Here is a 21,324-nt window from a genome sequence, read left to right as displayed (position 1 = left end):
CCAGTGTGAACAGATCGTGGTCCTAAACTGACCCGCATGCGCAAAAGTATAGTTATGGACAGCGCATAATGTCTAATTATGCACACGTGATACTGTATGAAGTAAGCACGTTGTCAGATCATGCTTATATGATTTTTGCCAATTTCACAGACAACCGTGATGTATTTTAAGAACTGTAAATGATTGTTCTGCTACCACTAATGTGTATTTCGGCATTTGAAATCTAAAATAGGTCACTTGTAATTGAAAACACAGATCATTTGAGATTTACAACCGTGGTGCGCGTTTGTTTGACCACCGGTGTAGTGAACTCATAAAGGGTTAATGAGCAGCCGCAGACTGAACTGTAAAGGCGGGGTTGTTTTATCTTTGTCTGCATTTAATTTTACTTCGTTATAAACAGCAGACACGTACAGAAGGGGGGTGTGGGTGCTCGAGCACCTGCCCTTTTTTCTCTCGGAGAGAAAGTTCTCCCTCCTTTGCTCACGGATCCCCTATCCGCAACACGCACGACGCTCTTCAGCTTCGCGATCAACTCGTGCCCCAATCGTTAACAAGCACCAGTTTTGCCTTCAAAATCTTTTTCAAAACGAACAACCAACTTTCTGTGGGACAGTAATCGCCCTGTGTGCCATTCTACTGTGGTGCTGAGGAGTAGATAATGTTTGCAGCACAGAATGATGACGCATGTCGCTCAAAGATTATGTAAAAGTCACATGAAATCTGACATAACTGTTCACACTGCGGTCACATTGCAAAACATCAGATCTGTGTCTGATTTAAGACTACATATGAAAGTGGCACCGATCTGGGCTGTTCACACTGTCATCACCTGAGTCACATGAGGGGGAAAAATCAGATAAGGGCCACATTTGCCTGCAGTGTGAACGTAGCCTAAGAGATGTGCAGTCGACTCCTGTCAGATGACAAAGGAATTTGCTTTTTTCTTTATAACATGAAATAAAACACGCAATGATTTGTAATAACAACACAAAAAGTGTGTAAGAAGAAAAATAGACAAGAATTTTGATTTTAACCATAAACACTGTATCATCTTTTTGACTGACAAAAAGTAACATGGAAAATGCATGTTCAAAATGAACTAGAGAAAAAATAAAAGGCCCTTTATTGCATAACTCAAGTGTTTACCCAGTTATGATGGTGGCCAACATCCCAACTTAAGGTCCACAGATATAGCCTATGTGTACCGCTGATACGTGGGTGATTTTGTTACCTTGTAAATTGGGAATATTTTCCTTTTGATATGTCTCAACAGCTTGTGCTCCTGAAGTATATGTTTGTTGATTTTCTTCAATGTAATCGCAAGCATCTTCAAATTCCTTAAATGGAAAGTTTTTCAGTCATTGGCAACTCAAGCATGTCAAGAACACGTTTCACCAACTTAAATACTAACGGGTTTCTGTAACACTCTGTCAACAGAACATAACATAAAGAAACTGTGAAAAAAAGAAAACTATGCTTACTTCGTCCTCACTGTGGCTGTCCATGTCGTCTGCCTAAAAAATGACGGTGACTTCGAGGAGAAAACCGATGCAAATTTAGTTATTTAAATTAGCAGGCGAGGCTAAAATCACAACAAAAATAACACGATAGGCAAACTAAGACGATAATTCAGCGAATCGTATTATGTAATACTAAAAGCACTTACGTCTCCACGTTTAAGCGAAGGAACACGTCTGTATTGTGTTCGTCACTTCATAAACGAAACTATGCCGTCGTCAAAATACCCTAGACTAAACCATTAAAACAGATTGTAAATGCACTGTATCTTGTTCGTTTAAGCTATTTACGAAAACATTTCCATCATTTTCCAGCGTTTTCTAATTAACTGGTATTGTATTAAGGTTATGACTTAAATTTGGCCAAACGCAGCAATAACACTTTTAGTAGTGGTTTGGTCCTGTTGCAAAAATGAAAGTATGATTGATGATGAAAGAAACGAAACTTAAATGAGTTGATGCCTTTTCTGGGAAATAGAAATAGAGCCATGTTTTGAGCAGTGTGCTCTCTCTCTCTCTCGCACACCCATGCACATGGAAATTGTCTACTAATAATTTCTTATAAAACAATAAAATTAGTTTGTCACATGCAAACTATCTTCAGTAAACTTTCTTTTTAATTGAAGCTCTGTCTCTGGCTCTTCTTCATCTGACAGACTGTCATTTTTAGGTTAAAACTGTCAGTTCCAATAATATATTATTATTATTATTATTATTATTATTATTATTATTATTATTATTATTATTATTATTATTGTTATTATTATTATTATTAATAATAATAATAATATTATTATTATTAAAGGTGATCAAATAAACAATTTAAAACAATATCCTTTTAAAACTAGTTGTATGATGAGCCATTCGTAAATGAATGTGGAGGCAATGATCTGTGCTGAACAACAGTGGAGAATTATGGAGGGAGGTGTTGTTTCCAAGCAATATCCACCAATTACTGAATTGTCCCCTCCAATAGTTTAATTGCCTACATAAAAACTGCTGTCAAGTCTCATTGACCTAGACATGAAGAAAGGGTTAAATCACATTCTCTATTCAATTCCTCTTTCCACCAAACACATATGGACTGTGGAACAAAATCAATGCCAAAAGTATTGAATTAAAAAGCTTGTTGAATAGCACAAACTGTATAAAATAATACACCGAATTAACAAGTTTTTGCATTTTAATGACTTGAATTCCAGGGTTTGTATTTTAGGTCCTGAAATTTAACATATCTGTTTATTTAAGCTGTGATTATTTCAACGAAAAATATTTCAAACACGTTTTCATACTTATAAATTCAATAATTCATATTAAATTTCCAGATTTCACTTACAAAATATGCAATACCCTTTAAAAATACAATGTATAATATTCAAAAGGCAATTTTCAGTTCATTTTATTTCAGTTCAAATATTCGCTTCCATAAATTCAGGGGTTCAAATTCGACTGTTAAAATTCAACATTTTACTGCAGGAAACTGCAGGAAAAGCAATAGATTGCAGATTGAAGATCGCCAGCCGCTCTTTCACCAGCAGGTGGAGATGGAATAATTTAAGATTTTTAACCCAGTAAATAGGCGAGAAAAAGCTAAGAAAGGCACAGAAGTAGCATTTAATATTAATATCAATGCCTTGGATATTATAAGTAATAAAAGGAGTATGAGTAAAATGAGTAAATGATGTTTTGGTCATCTATATTTGCCCTTATGTAACGGAAGCCAGCTGGTGATCGCATAAACTTCACTCCTCGGATCCAACGACAGACACTGTTCTGTAATCTTTAGCCTCCTCAGAGCATTTGTCTCCCATGCCGGTATAGCCGGCTCGCGCCCTCCTCGGACCGGTGGCGTTACATTCACATAAAGGGTCTTTTGATGAATATGATGTTACACATTCTCTATCTTTATTAACTATTTGTTCCACAGATGTAAAGTATTATATTGACAGCTAAAGAATATAGGAAATATTATAATACAAAATAGATAAACATAATTACCAGGGCTAAGAACAATTAAGAACAAAGATATGCAAAACCAGAGAGATTTTATGAGAATGTCACACAAAACAGTTTACTTAGAACTGTTAGACAGATTTTCAGGTATAATTTAAGGTTGGGTATGGATGGGACGTGTAATTTAAAATAATTTAACATAACGAGCTAATGCATTAATGGAGCGTCTTCAATTATTCATACAGAACCGTCTAATATATATAACCATAAGAGGTTATTAGACTACGAAGTGTTTGCGCTGTTTAAACGCATATGTCCGGATTGGGATAGGCTATATATTTCCATTATTTAAATTATTATTATTATTAATATTATTATTTTATGACTTTTTTTAGGCTATTGCGCTTAAATAAGTCATCCGTGATTCTAAATTAATATTTCTATTTATCCCTTTTAGCTATCACTCTGCCTGCCTTTCTCTTCTTTTTTCAAATTTTTGGGGTTCTGCCACGGTTAAACATTTACAAAATGTCTTTAGTTTGTAGATTATTGTTTTCCCTTTAAAATAGAGACTAAGCGGAAGGAAAATGAATGAGTTGATGAATAATGAGACATATTCATCCTATTACACCTCATCAAGATGGCGCCACGGATGGCCGCCTCGGTGTGGGGCTCTCCAGTGTTTGCACTATTTTTGTTAGTCTGTCCTGTTTTATGTTTATCAAACATGATCAGTTACACCAGGGACGAGCTGCTGAACATTCGGCAGTGCACACCAACTAATAAAGAACTGGATTTTGATTTTTGTGGCGTTTTGCTGAACATTGTCATCGGCGGAGCAGCCGCATTGTGGAAACGATACAAGACGCGCAAGCGTGGGAAGCGAACCGGCGAGCTCGTCAGGCTAGGACAGCGCGGCTTCAGAACGGCGCTGCCTAGCATCCACCTAGCGAATCTCCGCTCTCTTCCTAACAAAATGGACGAACTACTTCTGCTCACATGCAAAAACAAGAACTTTAACAACTCTGCTGTCCTGTGTTTCACGGAAACCTGGCTAAACGAAGCCATTCCGGACAGCGCATTAAACCTACAAGACTTTCAGCTGTACAGAGCAGATCGCGATACGGAGTCAACGGAGTTTTCATTAACTGTAAGCCGTTTTATTCACCAAGAGAGTTTTCCTCGTTCATTCTCGTCTGTGTTTACATTCCACCGCAAGCACACGTGAGTACTGCGCTGCAACCGCTGGCTGATCTGATCACAGAGACAGAACAACAACACCCGGACTCTGTTTTTATCATACTTGGAGACTTTAATCAGGCAAAACTCACACATGAGCTGCCTAAATTCAAACAGCACATTACATGCCCCACCAGAGGCAATAACATTTTGGACCATTGCTACACCACAATAAAGGATGCATATCGCTCCATCGCCAGAGCAGCTCTAGGACTCTCCGATCACTGCCTGGTTCATCTTATACCAACTTACAGGCAAAAACTTAAAACTACTAAGCCAGTATTAAGGACTGTCAAGAGATGGACCAACGACACAGAGCAGCTCTTAAAAGCCTGTTTTGAATGCACTGACTGGAATGTTTTTGAAGCTGCAGCCACGGATCTGGATGAGCTCACAGAGACTGTAACATCATACATCAGTTTCTGTGAAGAGTTATGCATCCCTACCAGGACCTACTTGTCATTTAACAATGATAAACCATGGTTCACACCAAAACTCAGACAGCTTCGTCAGGCCAAAGAGGATGCTTACAGGAGTGGTGACAGGATCTTGTACAATCAGGTCAGGAACACATTGAAAAAGGAGATTGGTGTGGCTAAGAAAAGCTATGCCAAAAAGCTACAAAACCAGTTTTCAGCTAACGAGCCTGCATGAGTGTGGAGAGGCTTAAAAGGTTTCACTAATTACAAGACACCGTCCCCCAGTATCGACAGCAATAAACATATTGCAAACGAGCTGAATATGTTCTACTGTAGATTTGACACCTCTGACCAGACACCTCACACCCGCCCGGACCATCTCCCTACACAGCCATCAACACCACATCAACACAGCCCAGACCATCTCCCTTCACGGCCATCAATACCACATCAACACAGCCCGGGCCATCTCCCTTCACGGCCATCAATACCACATCAACACAGCCCGGACCATCTCCCTACACAGCCATCAACACCTCCAGCCATCTTCCTCTCCCCCCCTGAACTTCAGATCAGTGAGGATCATGTGCGTCAGATCTTCAGTAAACAGAAGAGAAGGAAAGCACCAGGGCCAGATGGTGTCTCACCAGCCTGTCTGAGAACCTGCGCTGACCAGCTGGCTCCCATTTTCTCACAGATCTTCAACAGATCACTGGAACAGTGCAAAGTTCCATCCTGCTTTAAGCGCTCTACTATCATCCCAATCCCGAAGAAGCCAGAGATCACCTGACTCAATGACTACAGACCTGTGGCCATAACATCTGTGGCCATGAAGTCATTCGAAAGACTGGTGCTAGCATATCTGAAGGACATCACTGGACCCCTGCTGGACCCCCTGCAGTTCGCCTATAGAGCAAACCGGTCTGTGGATGATGCAGTCAACATGGGACTGCACTATACCCTACAACATCTGGACAAACCAGGGAACTACGCAAGGATTCTGTTTGTGGACTTCAGTTCTGCCTTTAACACCATCGTCCTATCACTGCTTGAGTACAAACTGGCCCAGCTCTCTGTTCCTAGCTCTGTCTGTCAATGGATCACCAGCTTTCTGACAGATAGACAGCAGCTAGTCAGAATGGGCAAAATCACATCCGACAGCCGCACCATCAGCACTGGTACTCCCCAGGGATGTGTTCTCGCCGCACTGCTCTTCTCCCTGTACACCAACGACTGCACTGCAAAAGACCCCTCCATCAAACTCATTAAGTTTGCAGACGACACTACTGTTATCGGCCTCATCCAGAACGGTGACGAGTCTGCATACAGACAAGAGGTGGAGCGGCTGGCGTTATGGTGCAGATACAACAACCTGGAGCTGAACACGCTCAAAACAGTGGAGATGATAGTGGACTTCAGGAGAAACCCCCCTGCACTCCCCCCACTCACCATCATGAACAGCACTGTGGCTGCAGTAGAGTCATTCAGGTTCCTGGGCACCACCATCTCTCAGGATCTGAAGTGGGACATTCATATAGACTCTATTGTGAAGAAAGCCCAGCAGAGACTGTACTTCCTTCGTCAGCTGAGGAAGTTCAACCTGCCACAGGAGCTACTCGTACAGTTCTACTCAGCTGTCATCCAATCCATCCTCTGCACTTCAATCACCGTCTGGTTCGGCTCAGCTGCCAAAACCGACCTCCGTAGACTACAGCGAATAGTCCGGACTGCGGAACGAATCACTGGCACAACCCTTCCTACACGTCAAGAACTGTACTCTTCCAGAGTGAGTAAAAGGGCTCGCAAAATCACTCTGGACGCCTCACACCCAGCACACTACCTGTTCGAACTGTTACCGTCTGGTCGGCGCTTCAGAGCACCAAGCACAAAAACAGCCAGACACAGGAAAAGTTTCTTTCCTCAGGCGATCTACCTTATGAACAGTTAAATATTCCCCTACTGTGCAATAAATATGTGCAATACTTTCCTCATACGCACTTGTACACAACACCTTATATCAATATACAATGCAATACTCTCTACATTCGCACTTGTACACAGCACCTTATAACCTGTATATTTATAACAATCTGTACATACAACTCAACATCCAGGTTTCTTCACTAACCGCATCTGTTTAATGTTCATCATTTTTATTTTATTTTATTTTAATTTTTTCATATTTATTTTGTGTTGTCACTTGTCACTTTATGTACACTGGAAGCTTCTGTAGCCAAAACAAATTCCTTGTGTGTGTGAAGCACACTTGGCAATAAAACTGATTCTGATTCTGAATTATTGAATTTATAAGTATGAAAACGTGTTTGAAATATTTTTCGTTGAAATAATCACAGCTTAAAAAACAGATATGTTAAATTTCAGGACCTAAAATACAAACCCTGGAATTCAAGTCATTAAAATGCAAGAACTTGTTAATTCGGTGTATTATTTTATACAGTTTGTGCTATTCAACAAGCTTTTTAATTCAATACTTTTGGCATTGATTTTGTTCCATACTGTGTGGCTGTACCTTCCGCTGCTGTAACATAAGAGGCTGTATCTAAGTTTGGATGTTAGCAGCAACTGCAAAACTTCAAGGAAATTTCCACACATAATTTACTGTGCAAGACTCGGGTGACATGGGTCTAAAGTGAGGATTGCAGCAAAAAAAGAAAATATAGACATGAGGAGCTACTTTTTAAAGAAAAGTGTAAGTATCTTAAAGTCAAATTTGCAACCTAATGAGTCCATGATTGGTGATGAGGTTAGATTCATCTGTCCACACCAATGTCAAGAAGAAACCTACGCCCTTGGTGCTAACATTTTATTTTTTTAAGTTATATACATTTCCTGTCATTAAGCTAAATGAAACTGTGAGCCTTTTTCTGCTTTCAAAATCTCCCAGTGTTGTAACGATCAGACACGTGTTAATGGAAAAGAGAGATGGTGCTTTGCATATGATGGATGGTGGCTGTCCCACTTTCGGGTTATCAGTCCGCATTGGTAAAGCCACATCATGGAAGAACAGAGAGCTCTGCTTGTAATTTCTGTTAAAAATTGGAATTTTTGTTACAGATACTGATGGTACGTTTTCTCACACGCTGATGGCGCTAAAGATTTTGATCTTCAGAATTCTTGTATTGACAGGTATGCATCTGGCAGATGGCTCAATCTCCGACAGCTTTAAAGAATGCAGTCAGTTCTTCTATATGCATACAGCACCCACTGGTATCCGAGGGGGTAATCTGAAGAGGATATGCCAGCGCTATGGAGATAAACTACGGTATGCCACACTGTATGACAGCAGCTGTCGGTTGGCACTTTATTCAGCATACACATTCAAAAAGTCAGATGGACAGAAGAGGATGGACACACCCTGGATGTATGAACCACAGGTAGAGTAATTTTCTCAGTTTATCATTTTAGAATAAATAATTGTAAAATTGAAAAAAAAAAAAACTGTTTTTTTTTAAATGGCAAGCGTATTTATATTAAGTGGGTGAAAATGTAACAAAATATTTTATAAAGGGTCTTTATTTGGAAATAAAGCAATGATCCAAAAGCACCAGATTATATTGTTTTATTATTGATATTACTTTTTACATAATTATATGTTTTGATGACACTGTATGTGTTATTCTTTTGTCTTCTATAGCTGGTATCCCCTGATGAAAGCGGGAACATGAAAGTGTTGCCCTCTAGTGGTGAAATAGACCAGCTGCTTGAGGAAAGCCAGGCTGTGCTAGCAGACTATGTTGATGCAGTGGAGTTTGCGCGGGGTCCACTTAACCCTGACCAGCACCAGGCAGACAACCAAGACAAAGCAGCTACCTATACACTCACAAATGTGGTTCCTCAGATCACAGAATTTTTGGAGGGCCCGTGGGCCACATATATTGATATGGTGCGTCAACGCTTGAATAACTTTTGCCGTGGCACTGTCTACGTGGTGACTGGGGTTACTGTATCGGGGATGACCATCCGAAGAGGAAAGGAAGATCGCATGGCTGTCCCGAAGTACTTGTGGTCAGCATACTGCTGTCCGCGGTTTGATAGAAACTCACCTTATGAAGTTCGGTTTATGTTTCCCACATATGCAGCATATGCTTTGAATGAGAAAGTGGGGCACAGTGTTACAGAAGTGCCTCTGAAGGCTTTAGAGACCTTTCTGAAAACTAAGACTGACATGGACAAAACCGTGAGCATCTTTTTCAAAGGCTGTCTCTCAGAAAATACACATGCCAGTGGGAAGTGAATGTAAACAACTTATTAAAAATTTGTGAATATGACTTGTGTGCATTTGTGCCATGTGGATGATACATGGAGTTTTATATTCAAATAGTTTAAATCATAAAATAAAGACATACATTTAAAGAAGTGCAACATACATCTGGTAGAAGGGTGAAAAAAATCTATTAGAAAGAATTATCTGAATGTCATATTTTTACTTTAAATGTATTGGAATATAATTGCATTAGTTAGTCGGTACAAGGATGAGAAGGAAATAAAGTCACCCACATCCTGCTCTATGTGAAGGATTTCCATTCTTATCATGCCATGCAGCAGAGCAGCGTGTGTGTTCATGACCACTTCTATCTATGCATTTAAATATCTCTGTTGATAGGGTAAATGTGAATTTAAATGTGTGTAACTGTTGAAGTTTAATTGTTTTGTAACTAAACCATATTGTTACATTTGGTTTTGTTATTATTGTTTGCGTATAAACAATACTGCTGCTAGTAGACACATGAAAAGCTAGTTATTTATTTTTATTTTTATTTTTTTCAATGATTGCATTCAAATTATGGCAATGTTATTGTATTATCTTGAAATATAATAATTTGTTGCATAAAAGGAATTCATATCAATTCACATCTGACCTTGAACCCAATTTTGTAGTATTTTGGAGTATTTTTGTATAAAACAAAGGCTTTATATTGGCTTTGTCAAACTACAATGTAACAGTTAAGCGCACACACCAAGTACTTAAAGGGACAGTTTTCTCAAAATTAAAAGCTGATGTTTATTTACTCATCCTCGGATTAATCATTCAAAATTACAAATAAAAAAAACAAAAACAAATGGTCACTGTACTTAACCATATGAACCACAAATAAACAATGGTTTTGCTTTGCTAACCGTAGTTTTGCCATGACATTTGCAGAGTAAATGGTAGACTAGTTGACTAGTCAGTTGCAAAAGTTCTGTTTAAACATTAATAAAATTATTCATCCCCAAATGCATAAATTAAGTTGAGTTGGCCTACAGTCATTGAAAAGATGATTTCATAAGAAGAGCAGTTACAGCTCTCACTTATGTAGATTGATAATTTTTTTAAATAAATGACTTAAAATGTTATATTATTTAAGCATTTGTATTAATATATTACATTAAAATTTTCTGTGCGGCATCTGGCTCAGGCTGTGCTGGCTGACTGTAAAAAAAATCACATTTAAAAAGCCAATAACTATTAGGACAGCAGTTAGCAAATTACCTCGTTGATTTGCATGTAGAGCAGGATAACGGCATGCTGAAGTTTGCCTTATCAACTTATACTAAGTTTTACTGTAGATCAGACTATGGTTTTGCATGTACATTATACTCACATTCTCAATGCGTCTCATTTTACTCTCCACCTACCAGTGAAGAGTCGCTCAATTTTAAATGAGATTAAGACATTTGACTAGAGACTAGTCACAGGAAAAGAACGAGCATTTTTATTCTGAAATTATTTGTGGTGATTCTGGTCTACTTAGTTCAGTTTAAAAAACACCACACAAAAAGCTTTACAACAACATGGAGCTCACAGTCCATTGCTGGTCCTGGTTTGGGACCTTGCTGATGTGTTTGATTCTAAGATCTCAAGCTGGTGTGGTGGACGACTTCTCTCAAGTAGAGCGCTGTAAGGATTTTCTTTACCTGGGCACTCCACCACGAGGTTACCTCAGTACTTCTCTGAAAAAGATCTGCCAGAGATACGTGGACCAGCCTCGCTTCATCACTTTCTACGACCCCAAAAAGCATATACCCATGTATTCCGCTTACATCTTCAAGAAATCTGATGGAGAGAAACGAGTAGACGTTCCCTGGATGTTTGAACCACAGGTGAGCATGTGCTAAGAATACATCTGTATGAACGCCATAGTTTAAATGCTTGAGGTCAGTACAATTTTTACATATGTATATATATGTATGTATGTGCGTGTGTTTGTGTGTGTGTTTCAATTAAACGCTGTTCCCCGCGACACAAAGGCTCAGTGGTTAGCACTGTCAGTGGTTAGCAAGAAGATCTCTGGTTCGAGTCCTGGCTGGGTCAGTTGACATTTCTGTATAGAGTTTGCATGTTCTCCCCATGTTTGCGTGGGTTTCCTCTGGGTGCTCTGATTTCCTCCACAGTCCAAAGTCATGTGCTATAGGTGAATTGAATAAACTAAATTGTCCGTAGTGTATGTATGTGAACGAGTGTGTATGGAAGTTTCCCAGTACTGGGTTGCAGCTAGAAGGGCATCTGCTGTGTAAAACATATGCTGGATAAGTTGGTGGTTCATTCCACTGTGGCAACCCCTGATGAATAAAGGGACTAAGCCGAAGGAAAATTAAATGAAATGAACGCTCTTCATTGAAAGTTTTACGGACACTGTAAAAAAATCTGTTATTTTAAGTTTTTTTTTCCGGCAGCTAGGGTTATAGACATTTACCGTAAAATAACAGAAGGTAAAGTAAATAAATTTACAGAATATTTAAATTTAAGGAAATTTCTGTAATTTTAATTATTTTACATTAAATGTCTGTAATTTAACGGCTGCTATTTTATGTTGTTGTTTTTTTTTTCAGCAAAAAAAACGTAAAATAACAGATTTTTTTACAGTGTATGATGTTTTCCAAAAAATATGAAAGGGATAGTTCACCAAAAAATGAAAATTCTGCCAATTCTTTTGTGTTTTGTTGAAGAAAAAAGAAGATATTATGAAGAATGTTGAAAAGCTGTAACCACTGATTTCCACAGTATTTGATTTTACTACACTGTAAAAAATACTGGGTGCCACACAGTTGACTTGTGTTATGACAACATGAAGGAATTAATTTAACTTATTTTAAGTAGACTGAACATAAAACAAGAAGGTGTTCACACATAATTATAAGTACTGTTAGAACTCTTAATTACAGCTAGTAAATTAGGAATATTGTGAGATCTACAACTTGTACTGTGTAACACCTCTGCAGTACCACCTGACTGTTTAAGATTAATTTAGATGTTAATGAGCTTTCATTAGATTCCAACAGCTCCAAATATAGAATGTTCATAACAGAATGTTACAAATATACAATGTTCCAAAAAGAATGCTTCAAATAAAGAATGTTCTAGATAGAATGTTTGAATTTTACAATGTTCCAAATATAGAATGCTACAAATTTAAAATGTTCAAAATGGATGCGGGCATCACAGCGGCGATGTGGGTAGCACGATCGCCTCACAGCAAGAAGGTCGCTGGTTCGAGGCCCGACTGGGTCAGTTGGAGTTTCTGTGTGGAGTTTGCATGTTCTCCCCGTGTTCGTGTGGGTTTCCTCCAGGTGCTCTGGTTTTCCACACAGTCCAAAGACATGCGCTATAAGTGAATATGGTAAGCTAAACTGGCCATAGTGTATGTGTGTGTATGAGTGTTTTCCAGTGTTGGGTTGCGGCTGGAAGAGCATCCGCTGCGTAAAACATATGCTGGATAGGTTGGTTGTTCATTTCGCTGTGTCGACCCCAGGGTCTAAGCAAAAAGGAAATAAATGAATGAATATGAATGAACAAAAACACTTAAGAATTGTGTTGCTTCAGCTCATTTTAAGTAGTTTGAACAATCAGCAAATGTCATTTTTTGAGTGTATTATGGATGCCGATGGTTGCATATTTCCAATATATTATTCACAACAGGAAAAAAAAACTCCAATTCATTTGGAACAAGTAAAGTAGGTATATGATGGCAGAATTTTCATTTTTGGGTGAACTCTATCTCTTTGAAAGGCACAACTGTTGTCAACAAAGATTTAACAAATCATTAAGTACAAAGTTTTAGGGGCGACATGATGGTTCAGTGGTTAGCACTGTCACCAACAAGAAGGTGGCTGGTTCGAGCCTCGGCTGGGTCAGTTGGCGCTATTCTCCCTGTGTTGGTGTGGGTTTTCTCCAGGTGCTCCTGTTTCCCCCACAGCCCAAGACATGCGGCATAGGCCAATTGAATAAACTAAATTGGCCGTAGTGTATGTGTGTGAATGAGAGTGTATGGATGTTTCCCAGTACTGGGTTCCAGATGGAAGAGCATTCGCTGCCTAAAACATATGCTGGATAAGTTGGCGGTTCATTCCACTGTGGCGACCCCTGATGAATAAAGAGACTAAGCAGAAGAAAAATGAAAAAATGAACAAAGTTTTAGCATTTTAGATGGATTTCTTAATGATCATGTTATACTGAAAATCAAGAAGAAGTCTTGTCATCACATGAATAAATAAAATGCAGAGTAGTTGTTTAATAGTTAGAGTTAAAATATAAATAGTTAAACATTTAAAAAATCTCACCAACTCTAAGCTTTTGAACAGTAGTTTGCTTCTCTTTTTAAATTCTTTTTTTAATTCAAAATTGGGACTGCATATGCTTGAAGGTTTTGTTCCTGAAATCTTTGAATGAGATATGAGTTTATGACCTCTAATAATGCAGGGACTATGGCGTGAGTAAGTGAATGAGTTTATTGTAATCATTAATGCTTCTATGAATGAGTGAGTTTTTTGTAATCATTAATGCTTCTGGGACTCATAAATAATCTATTTCTTCATCGCCTGTACTCCTTATTTTGTACAGCTGGCTACTGAGAAAGGAAGCAGTAACATGGAGCCGTTCCCCCAGTCCACCTTCATGCACAAGAACTTTGAAGACACTCAGGCTGTGCTAGAAGACTACGCTGATGTGGTCCAGTATGAACGTGGCCAGCTTAACCCAGATGAGCATCAGGCAGACCCGCTGGACAAGGCTGCCACCTACACCTTGACCAATGTGGTTCCCCTAATAAGAGAGTTCAGTTTTGGCCCCTGGAGCACTCAGGTTGAGGTTATCCGCAAACGCCTCAACAACTACTGCCACGGAAAGGCTCACGTAATCACGGGGGTGACCACAGCTGGTAATATGATTCGACGTGAAAACCTAGATCGTGTCGCCATCCCAGAGTTCATGTGGACGGCCTATTGCTGCACCGATTATGACCACAATGCCCCCTATTCTGAGCGGTATAAGTTTCCAGCGTTTGGTGCCTATGGCCTCAATGATCGAGTGAACAATCACATAGTAGAGGTTCCCATCAAGTATCTGGAGAAGTTTCTCAAGGGTAAAATGGAGGTGGACAAGAACTTCCAGATCTTTTACAATGACTGTGTGTCAGATTTGTAAGGATTGTAGTGAATATTAAAACAATCCATCATATTCATCATCCGTAAATTGCAGATACAGTTGAAGCCAGAATTATTAGCCCTCATGTATATTCTTCCCCCAATTTCTGTTTAACAGAAAGATTTTTTTGAACACATTTTTAAACATAACAGTTTTATTAACTCAATTCTAAGAACTGATTGTTTTTTTTATCTCAGTCATGATGACAGTGCATAATATTTTACCACACATTTTTCAAAATGCTAGTATTCAGCTTAAAGTGCAATTTAAAAGTGTGACTAGGCGAATTAGGATAATTGGGAAAGTCATTGTATAATGATGGCTTGTTTTGTAGACAATCGAAAAAATATATATTGCTAAGAGGGTTAATAATATTGACATAAAAATGGCTTAAAATTTTCAAAACTGCTTTTTTTCTTGCCAAAACAAAAGAAATAAGACTTTCTCCAGAGGAGAAAAAATATTATAGTAAAATACTGTGAAAGATTTCTTGCTCTGTTAAACATAATTTGGGGAATATTTCAAAATGAAAAAAATAAATAAATCAAAGGAAGGCTAAGAATTTTGACTTCAACTGTATATGACCCTGAACCACAAAACTAGTCTTACGTTGCATGGTTATATTTTGGGCAATAGCCAGAAATCTATTGTTGGGGATAAAATTATATGTTTTTTCTTTAATGTCAAATATCATTACAATATTAATTAAAGACCATGTTCCATGAAGATTTTTGTAAATGTCTTACTGTAAAATTTACAGTAAAACATATCAAAACGTTTTTAATTAGTTTTTAATTAGTAATATGCATAGGAACTTGATATTCCCTCTGATTCCATATTATCAAATAGTTTTATCTCAACCAAAAATTGTCAAGTAACAATCAATGAAAAGCTTATTTATTAATTTGTTATTTTTATTTAAATTGCGCTTATGACTGGTTTTGGGGTTCAGGGACACTGAATGATACAATGATAACAAATGATTTTACGTCAGAAAAAGGTACAAAAGTTTTCACTGGTCCATTGTCCATTTAATAGCCAAAACTGTGTACCTTTTATGTGTGCCTATTAATGTCTATATTTGCGTTTTGCAATAAGAGACAGCTTTTATCCCTTTTTCTCCTGAGAATGCAACATGTGATGTTTTGATTCATTGAATGAAGGCCTTTAAACCCTCCAAATTAAAGGGATTGTTTACCCCAAATTGAAAATGTACTTACTATTTACTCACCCTTGAGGGGTTGCAAACCTTTATGAGTTTCATTATTCTTTTGAACACAAAAAAAAGATATTCTGAAGCAAGCTGAAAACCAAAAGCAATTGACATCTATAGTAGGAAAAATAAATAAATTATAGCAGGTAACGGTTAATAGTTAACAGTTTCAAACTGTCTTCAAAGTATCTTCATTTGTGTTGAAGGGTGCAGTAAATGATGACTATCCCTTTAAACCATTATTATTTTTACAAATTTTAAATTAAATATATTATGTTGATTTATTCATTATCTATTCCGTGGTTAAAATGGTAAGATTTTGGACATTAACAATATTTATATGATGAAAACTTAAGCAAGTCTCAATTGAGATATGAGACAATGTTTTAACATTGCAACACAGGCTTAATGACCTACCTGTAAAGCTAAAGCACACTTTAAATAATTTAATTGGATTCAATAACAAGAAATGTAAATGGGACAGTCTGACAAACATTAGGATGCTGTTAACACATAAGAGAGAAGAAAGTCTAAATAAAACTTAAGTGTCTACTGTTCAGTCATGTGGGTTCATTTATCACTTTCTTATCATGGTTTGATATTCAAATATTACTGTGCTCTTGATGTGACTGGTTCAAGCTAGAAAGGTCTATTCAAGAAAGGCAAGAGCATGGAGGACAATGACATTTTTATTTAGAAATTTTAGTAATGTGATGAGGTGAAACATGAAAATGATCACATCGTATAAAACTGTACGCAATCATAGTCCTTGTTTCCATCTGTACCTTTGAGTTAGGACATTGTATACTGTAATGAAGTCAATGCATACAATTATAGTCAACAGGAATTCATTAAAAAATAAAACCCTGTCATTTCTTAGCAGTAAGAGGCAGACAAATATTGTAGAAAGAACACTGATCCAGAGAACTAACTGGTTTCCATGAAACCCAGCCTTGTGTTTGTAAAGTGTTGTTATCTAAGGGACAGCCGTAATAGTGAGGGTCCATAACAAGCAGATAACTCCCGTGTTTATTGGTGCTCACACCTAAAATCCCCTTAGAGGAGTTGTCCCTTTCCCCTCCCATCATAACAGGTGATCCGCGAGTAAGAAAGTGGTGATGAAGATCCTCTACGGCCTGATCAAGCTCTCCGCCATACCGCACATGCACTATGCGACAGGGAACATCATAGAGCTGGTCAAGAACAAGACTAGCCTCAAACGTCCCGATCCACTCCCTGGAACCCAGGAAGGAATCAGGTTTGTCTCCTATCTCCACCAAAGTCTGCTGTATTTCGTTCACACTTGGTGGGTGTCTTACGCTGACAGGTTGATTAAGACATAACCATGAAGAAATGGTCTGAATAGTTCTGTATCCACAACCCCAACCTCTGTCGTCCTTGCCATCGCAGCCATAATGATAATAGAGACACTCTCCTGATATGACTGAGCATCTGTCACAGTCTGCAGACGGCGGAGGCAGGCCGACATGGGCATTATTTACTAACACATCCCTCCACGTTTCCTTATTGGCAGCCATTGGCGTTTGTCCATAAACATATCTACCCCAGTCTATACACTCTTTTTGAGGTGTTTCTGTTTTCTCGGTCTCTTCCATGTTAGTTTGTGCCTAACAGAGACGACAGGCACAGTTTACATAATGAAAACATAAATACTTCACACGTGATCTTGAGCATATGTCCATCTCTGAAACTCTTCCGCACGAGCTCGTGCTAAACAGTTCCGCTACAAATGTGACATTTTAGAAAGTGTTTTTTATCTAGTTTTGTTTACAATCAAACGGTGAAAAATACAATTAAATAGCATAAACAACGAACTCGGTATTTAAATATCAAGTCGATATCAATATCTGGGTATTATCTGTTACTGTTTGCAAAACAAAAATGTACGTTAAACGGCTATGGGATAGAGCTGACTATACAGCAGCAGTGATACCAAAACAAGACAAATTGTCGCTGTTTTATCACACTTTGTCTTTTGTAGACATTCACAAACATACAGTGTAACGTTAAACTTAAGTTAACATTTAAATAAATCTGTCTTGTCGCTTTTCTGAACTTGGCCGAAAGGTTCCCACTGCATCACTTTACCGAACCAAACTAAGGGCTGCGTTGTGTATGTATTCATTTCTTTAATGTAACGATCAATTATTTAAATCTCATGAGAAATAACTTGTCATTTCGAGACTTAAAGTGTGAAAAAATTTAATTGTACTTTCATTCAGTCCTCATTAAGTAATGATGCAAATATGTTTGACTAATATGCAAAAGAAACGGTCATGAATTTCTCTTGTAGCGCGGTGTGCTTCTGATTTACAGCTACAATGTCGCACAAAGTCATTACATTGTCTTTTAATCGTCATATTGAAACAAAATAACATTTCTTCTGATGTGAGTTGGCCGAAAGGTCGCCAATAAACTGTGTTTTTTGTTCATTTTCCAACTCGCTAACATCGAAGTCCTTTTCTTGCATGCATTGTACATTCCTTAAATACACTAGACAGCCAAACGTGTTTGTAACGCTACCGTCAGTCCATCAACAGGGGGAGCCAGTGCTTTTGGAAGTGTATAGACCCATTCAGATCCGCTGTGGAGTACACTAGTGTTGGCCAGGCTTTCAGTAAGGTAAGCTACATTCTGTTACATGTGTGTATGGTGTAATTGAAACCGTCGTTTGAGCAATAAATGGCAGCCTATTGCTGTTCTAGTAAATACACATAATGTTGGAACATATAACCGATTGTTCAGAGGAAATAAGGAATTTGGCGTGTTGTAATTTGTCATATTTTGAACAATTTGATTTGAGGTGACAGTCTTTAGGTTTCTAAGTTGCTTTCTAATGGAAAGAAACACAAGAGTCACATATAATCATATTACCATGTGAAACAATGCAACCAGAGAAATGGCAAATGTTATATTATTCATCACTCTGCCAATAATGGGTCCTAAGTAGAACAAACCACTAGCTCTGATTAGGCTGGATGCTGTCAAGGAAAAGAAAACAATGTGAATAGATGTGAACTGGTTTGGTAAACAGTTTTTGCCTATTGCTTTGTGAGGCTTTGTATGCATTAAGTGAGCATTATTTATTTTAGTAATTAAATTAAATGACTTGTTTATGTATAAATGTCCATGAAATAGTAATGTTTTATTTAGGAACATGTACAAAATAGCAGCCAAATATTTTGAATTAACTTTTAAACAAAATAAATGCAGACACAAAAATATTTGATACATAGATAATACTAACATCAATCTTGTCCTTTTCATTTAATAATACATCGTTTATTGGAAATGTATTTCAGAGCCAGGTAAAAGGGGTTTAAAATGCTACTTAAAGAAGGTCAAGACAGAGCAGGTAGATAATAAAACACAGAAAAAAACATCAGCATGCATAAAAGCAGATCACAAGGTCAACGAATAGACTACAATAAACAATGCACGATAAGAGATGTGTGAATGCTGGCCTGAAATGTAATGTTTTGACTTGAGATAGACTAAAGATGAACACTTAAGATCAGACTCAAATCCAGAGATGGAAGACATTCCAAAACTAACTTGCATGTCAAGTCCCTGATGGAGAATCCTGTTGTTAGAATGGGGGGAAAAATAAAACCTTGTATCTAAAGAGGTCAAACTGTTAGTGGTTGTGTAATTATGATTCAAGCGGGAGTCAAGACTGTACGGATAACTGAAGGTGAGTGCAGACTGGCAGCGTCAGATTGAAATGGACTCAGCCTTTTCTTGGTGGATTCTTTTCATTGATAATATGCATTATTAATGCTTGAAAATAGCATGCAAATATTGTAACATAAAGTAGAGAGGAATTACTAACATAAGTGTTGCCAAAACTTTTTTTTTTAAATGTTTGTTGCCAAAACCTTACTAAGCTCACAGGTTTAGCTTTTTTTATTATGAACATTTATGCAATGTTATGCAAGACACTTATAACCGCGTTATTGGCTTTTGTTAGCTTGAGCAGTTGCTGAAGCAGTGCTGTCTTCATTCATAAAATGACCTCGGGATTTCTTTTTGTCAATTGGCAGGTTGTCAGTCATTCTCTGAATTGTTAAACTGTGAATTTGGCATAGTGACATGATTAGCTTGCCTCTGCTGTTTAAGCAAGAACAAGGAGTACTTTTCTAGCAACAATAACTGTCAGTGGCAGCGGATTACACACAAGCCTATCAGCTAATTTTAAAATGTTCTTAACCTGAGTTTATCGGTGAACTGTTCGCTATGTAACTTAATGCAAAGGGTGTTTTTAACTCCTACTCTTTTGCATTTTTATAGCATTGTATTTATAACCAGTAGAGTTGTGCAAAAGGCATATCATGCATCGGGAAAGAAAACAATTCAGCTGATGTGAAATGATCTGCTGAAGAAACATACAAAATAGATAAATTAATTCTACAAAAATGGTTCACTTTTTGTTGAAGTGCCAGAAATGATTTGTCTTTGCTTTAAATAGCAAAGGCCAAAGCTAGAAATATCCCTATATGCTTTCCAGCCAGATAATGCTGACCGTCTGTCACTGTAAAGTGCAGATTTTATCAGTCGATGAAGCTATTTCCAGTCTATTAAAATCCTGACACCTCCTAAAGAGCAGCGTGATATTTATAGCTAAAGACGAAGGGGTGGTGAGCAGGGTCACGGGCGAGAGGAAGGGGTCTTCCTGAAACAATCAGTCAGGTTGTTTAGTCAGTCGAGCCAACAGCAGGCTGCATGAACATGGAGAACGCTGCCAAATCTGCAGGCCCCCTCTTTTGGCCTGCAGACCCTTATCTTTAAACATAGAAGGATCTTGCCCTTTTAATTCATTTCTATGACTGCATGACAATGCTTTTAGAGTGATGAACTGAACTTTAACCTTTAGTTGGGAATATGGGATGTTTAAATTTAGAGATTGTTTGGGTATTATCCTCACTGAGGTTTTGTTAATGTGATGAAAACATTCAGTAAAAAACAGATTCTTTTAATATTTTGTCTACAATCTGAATTCCAGAAAAGTTGGCACATTTTATAAAATGTAATTTGCTGTTTATCTTTAAATTTATTTAGTTAAAAAAGTGGTGGATTGTATCTGAGTTGTATTTCATTCATGTGATGCAAAACTGAATGTTCAGCATCATTATTCATGTCACATGATCTTTCAGAAATCATTCTATTATGCTGAGTGCACAAACAGAACTTATTATTTTCAGTATTTTATTGCAACTGATACTTTTTAATGAACAGAAGGCTCACACTATTTGTTTAATAGAAATATTCTGTAAAATTATTAGGATAATGTCTTTTCTGTCAAACGAGTGCATGCTTACTTGCAAAATGTATTCATACCTGCAAAAAGTATTCATTAAACAATAATAATATATAATATATAGGTCAGTATCACGTAATAATTGGTCAGTGAAAGATGAAATGTTCCATTTTTGGGTTCACGTCATTTTAATAATTTTAAAGATTTTACATAACTAAAAAATATAAGCTTTCATTTAAAAAATAAGATGAAAGAAGGAAGATATGGGTGAAATGATG

At 37.6% G+C, this 21,324-nt stretch overlaps 3 protein-coding genes and 1 long non-coding RNA gene across 4 annotated transcripts; 2 read left to right on the top strand and 2 right to left on the bottom strand.

Moving 5' to 3' along the window:
- Positions 1-1,240: 1,240 nt before the first annotated feature.
- On the bottom strand, positions 1,241-1,729 carry LOC130232564 (uncharacterized). Its single transcript, XR_008838125.1, has 3 exons — positions 1,670-1,729; positions 1,485-1,534; positions 1,241-1,340 (listed from the first exon to the last, which is right to left on the bottom strand). It is a non-coding gene; the product is annotated as an uncharacterized LOC130232564 (long non-coding RNA).
- A 6,332-nt stretch (positions 1,730-8,061) lies between these two features.
- Positions 8,062-9,386, top strand: si:dkey-85k7.11 (endonuclease domain-containing 1 protein). The gene is made up of 3 exons (XM_056462683.1): positions 8,062-8,134; positions 8,207-8,526; positions 8,787-9,386. Exons 1-3 carry the CDS (start codon positions 8,062-8,064, stop codon positions 9,384-9,386), a joined length of 993 nt encoding a protein of 330 aa, XP_056318658.1.
- Positions 9,387-10,785: 1,399 nt separating this feature from the next.
- si:dkey-85k7.10 (endonuclease domain-containing 1 protein) lies at positions 10,786-14,940 on the top strand. The gene is made up of 2 exons (XM_056462786.1): positions 10,786-11,236; positions 13,974-14,940. The coding sequence occupies exons 1-2, from the start codon at positions 10,928-10,930 to the stop codon at positions 14,553-14,555; spliced, it is 891 nt and encodes a 296-aa protein (XP_056318761.1). The 5' UTR covers positions 10,786-10,927; the 3' UTR covers positions 14,556-14,940.
- Positions 14,941-16,439: 1,499 nt separating this feature from the next.
- Positions 16,440-17,459, bottom strand: ufsp1 (UFM1-specific peptidase 1 (non-functional)). The gene has a single exon (XM_056462785.1). The coding sequence runs from the start codon at positions 17,382-17,384 to the stop codon at positions 16,638-16,640; it is 747 nt and encodes a 248-aa protein (XP_056318760.1). The 5' UTR covers positions 17,385-17,459; the 3' UTR covers positions 16,440-16,637.
- Positions 17,460-21,324: the final 3,865 nt, after the last annotated feature.

Source organism: Danio aesculapii, chromosome 7 (assembly GCF_903798145.1).
Source record: "Danio aesculapii chromosome 7, fDanAes4.1, whole genome shotgun sequence".
Classification (NCBI taxonomy): Eukaryota; Metazoa; Chordata; class Actinopteri; order Cypriniformes; family Danionidae; genus Danio; species Danio aesculapii.
The sequence above is the reverse complement of the archived record's forward strand: the minus strand, read 5'-3'. Positions and strand labels throughout refer to the sequence as shown.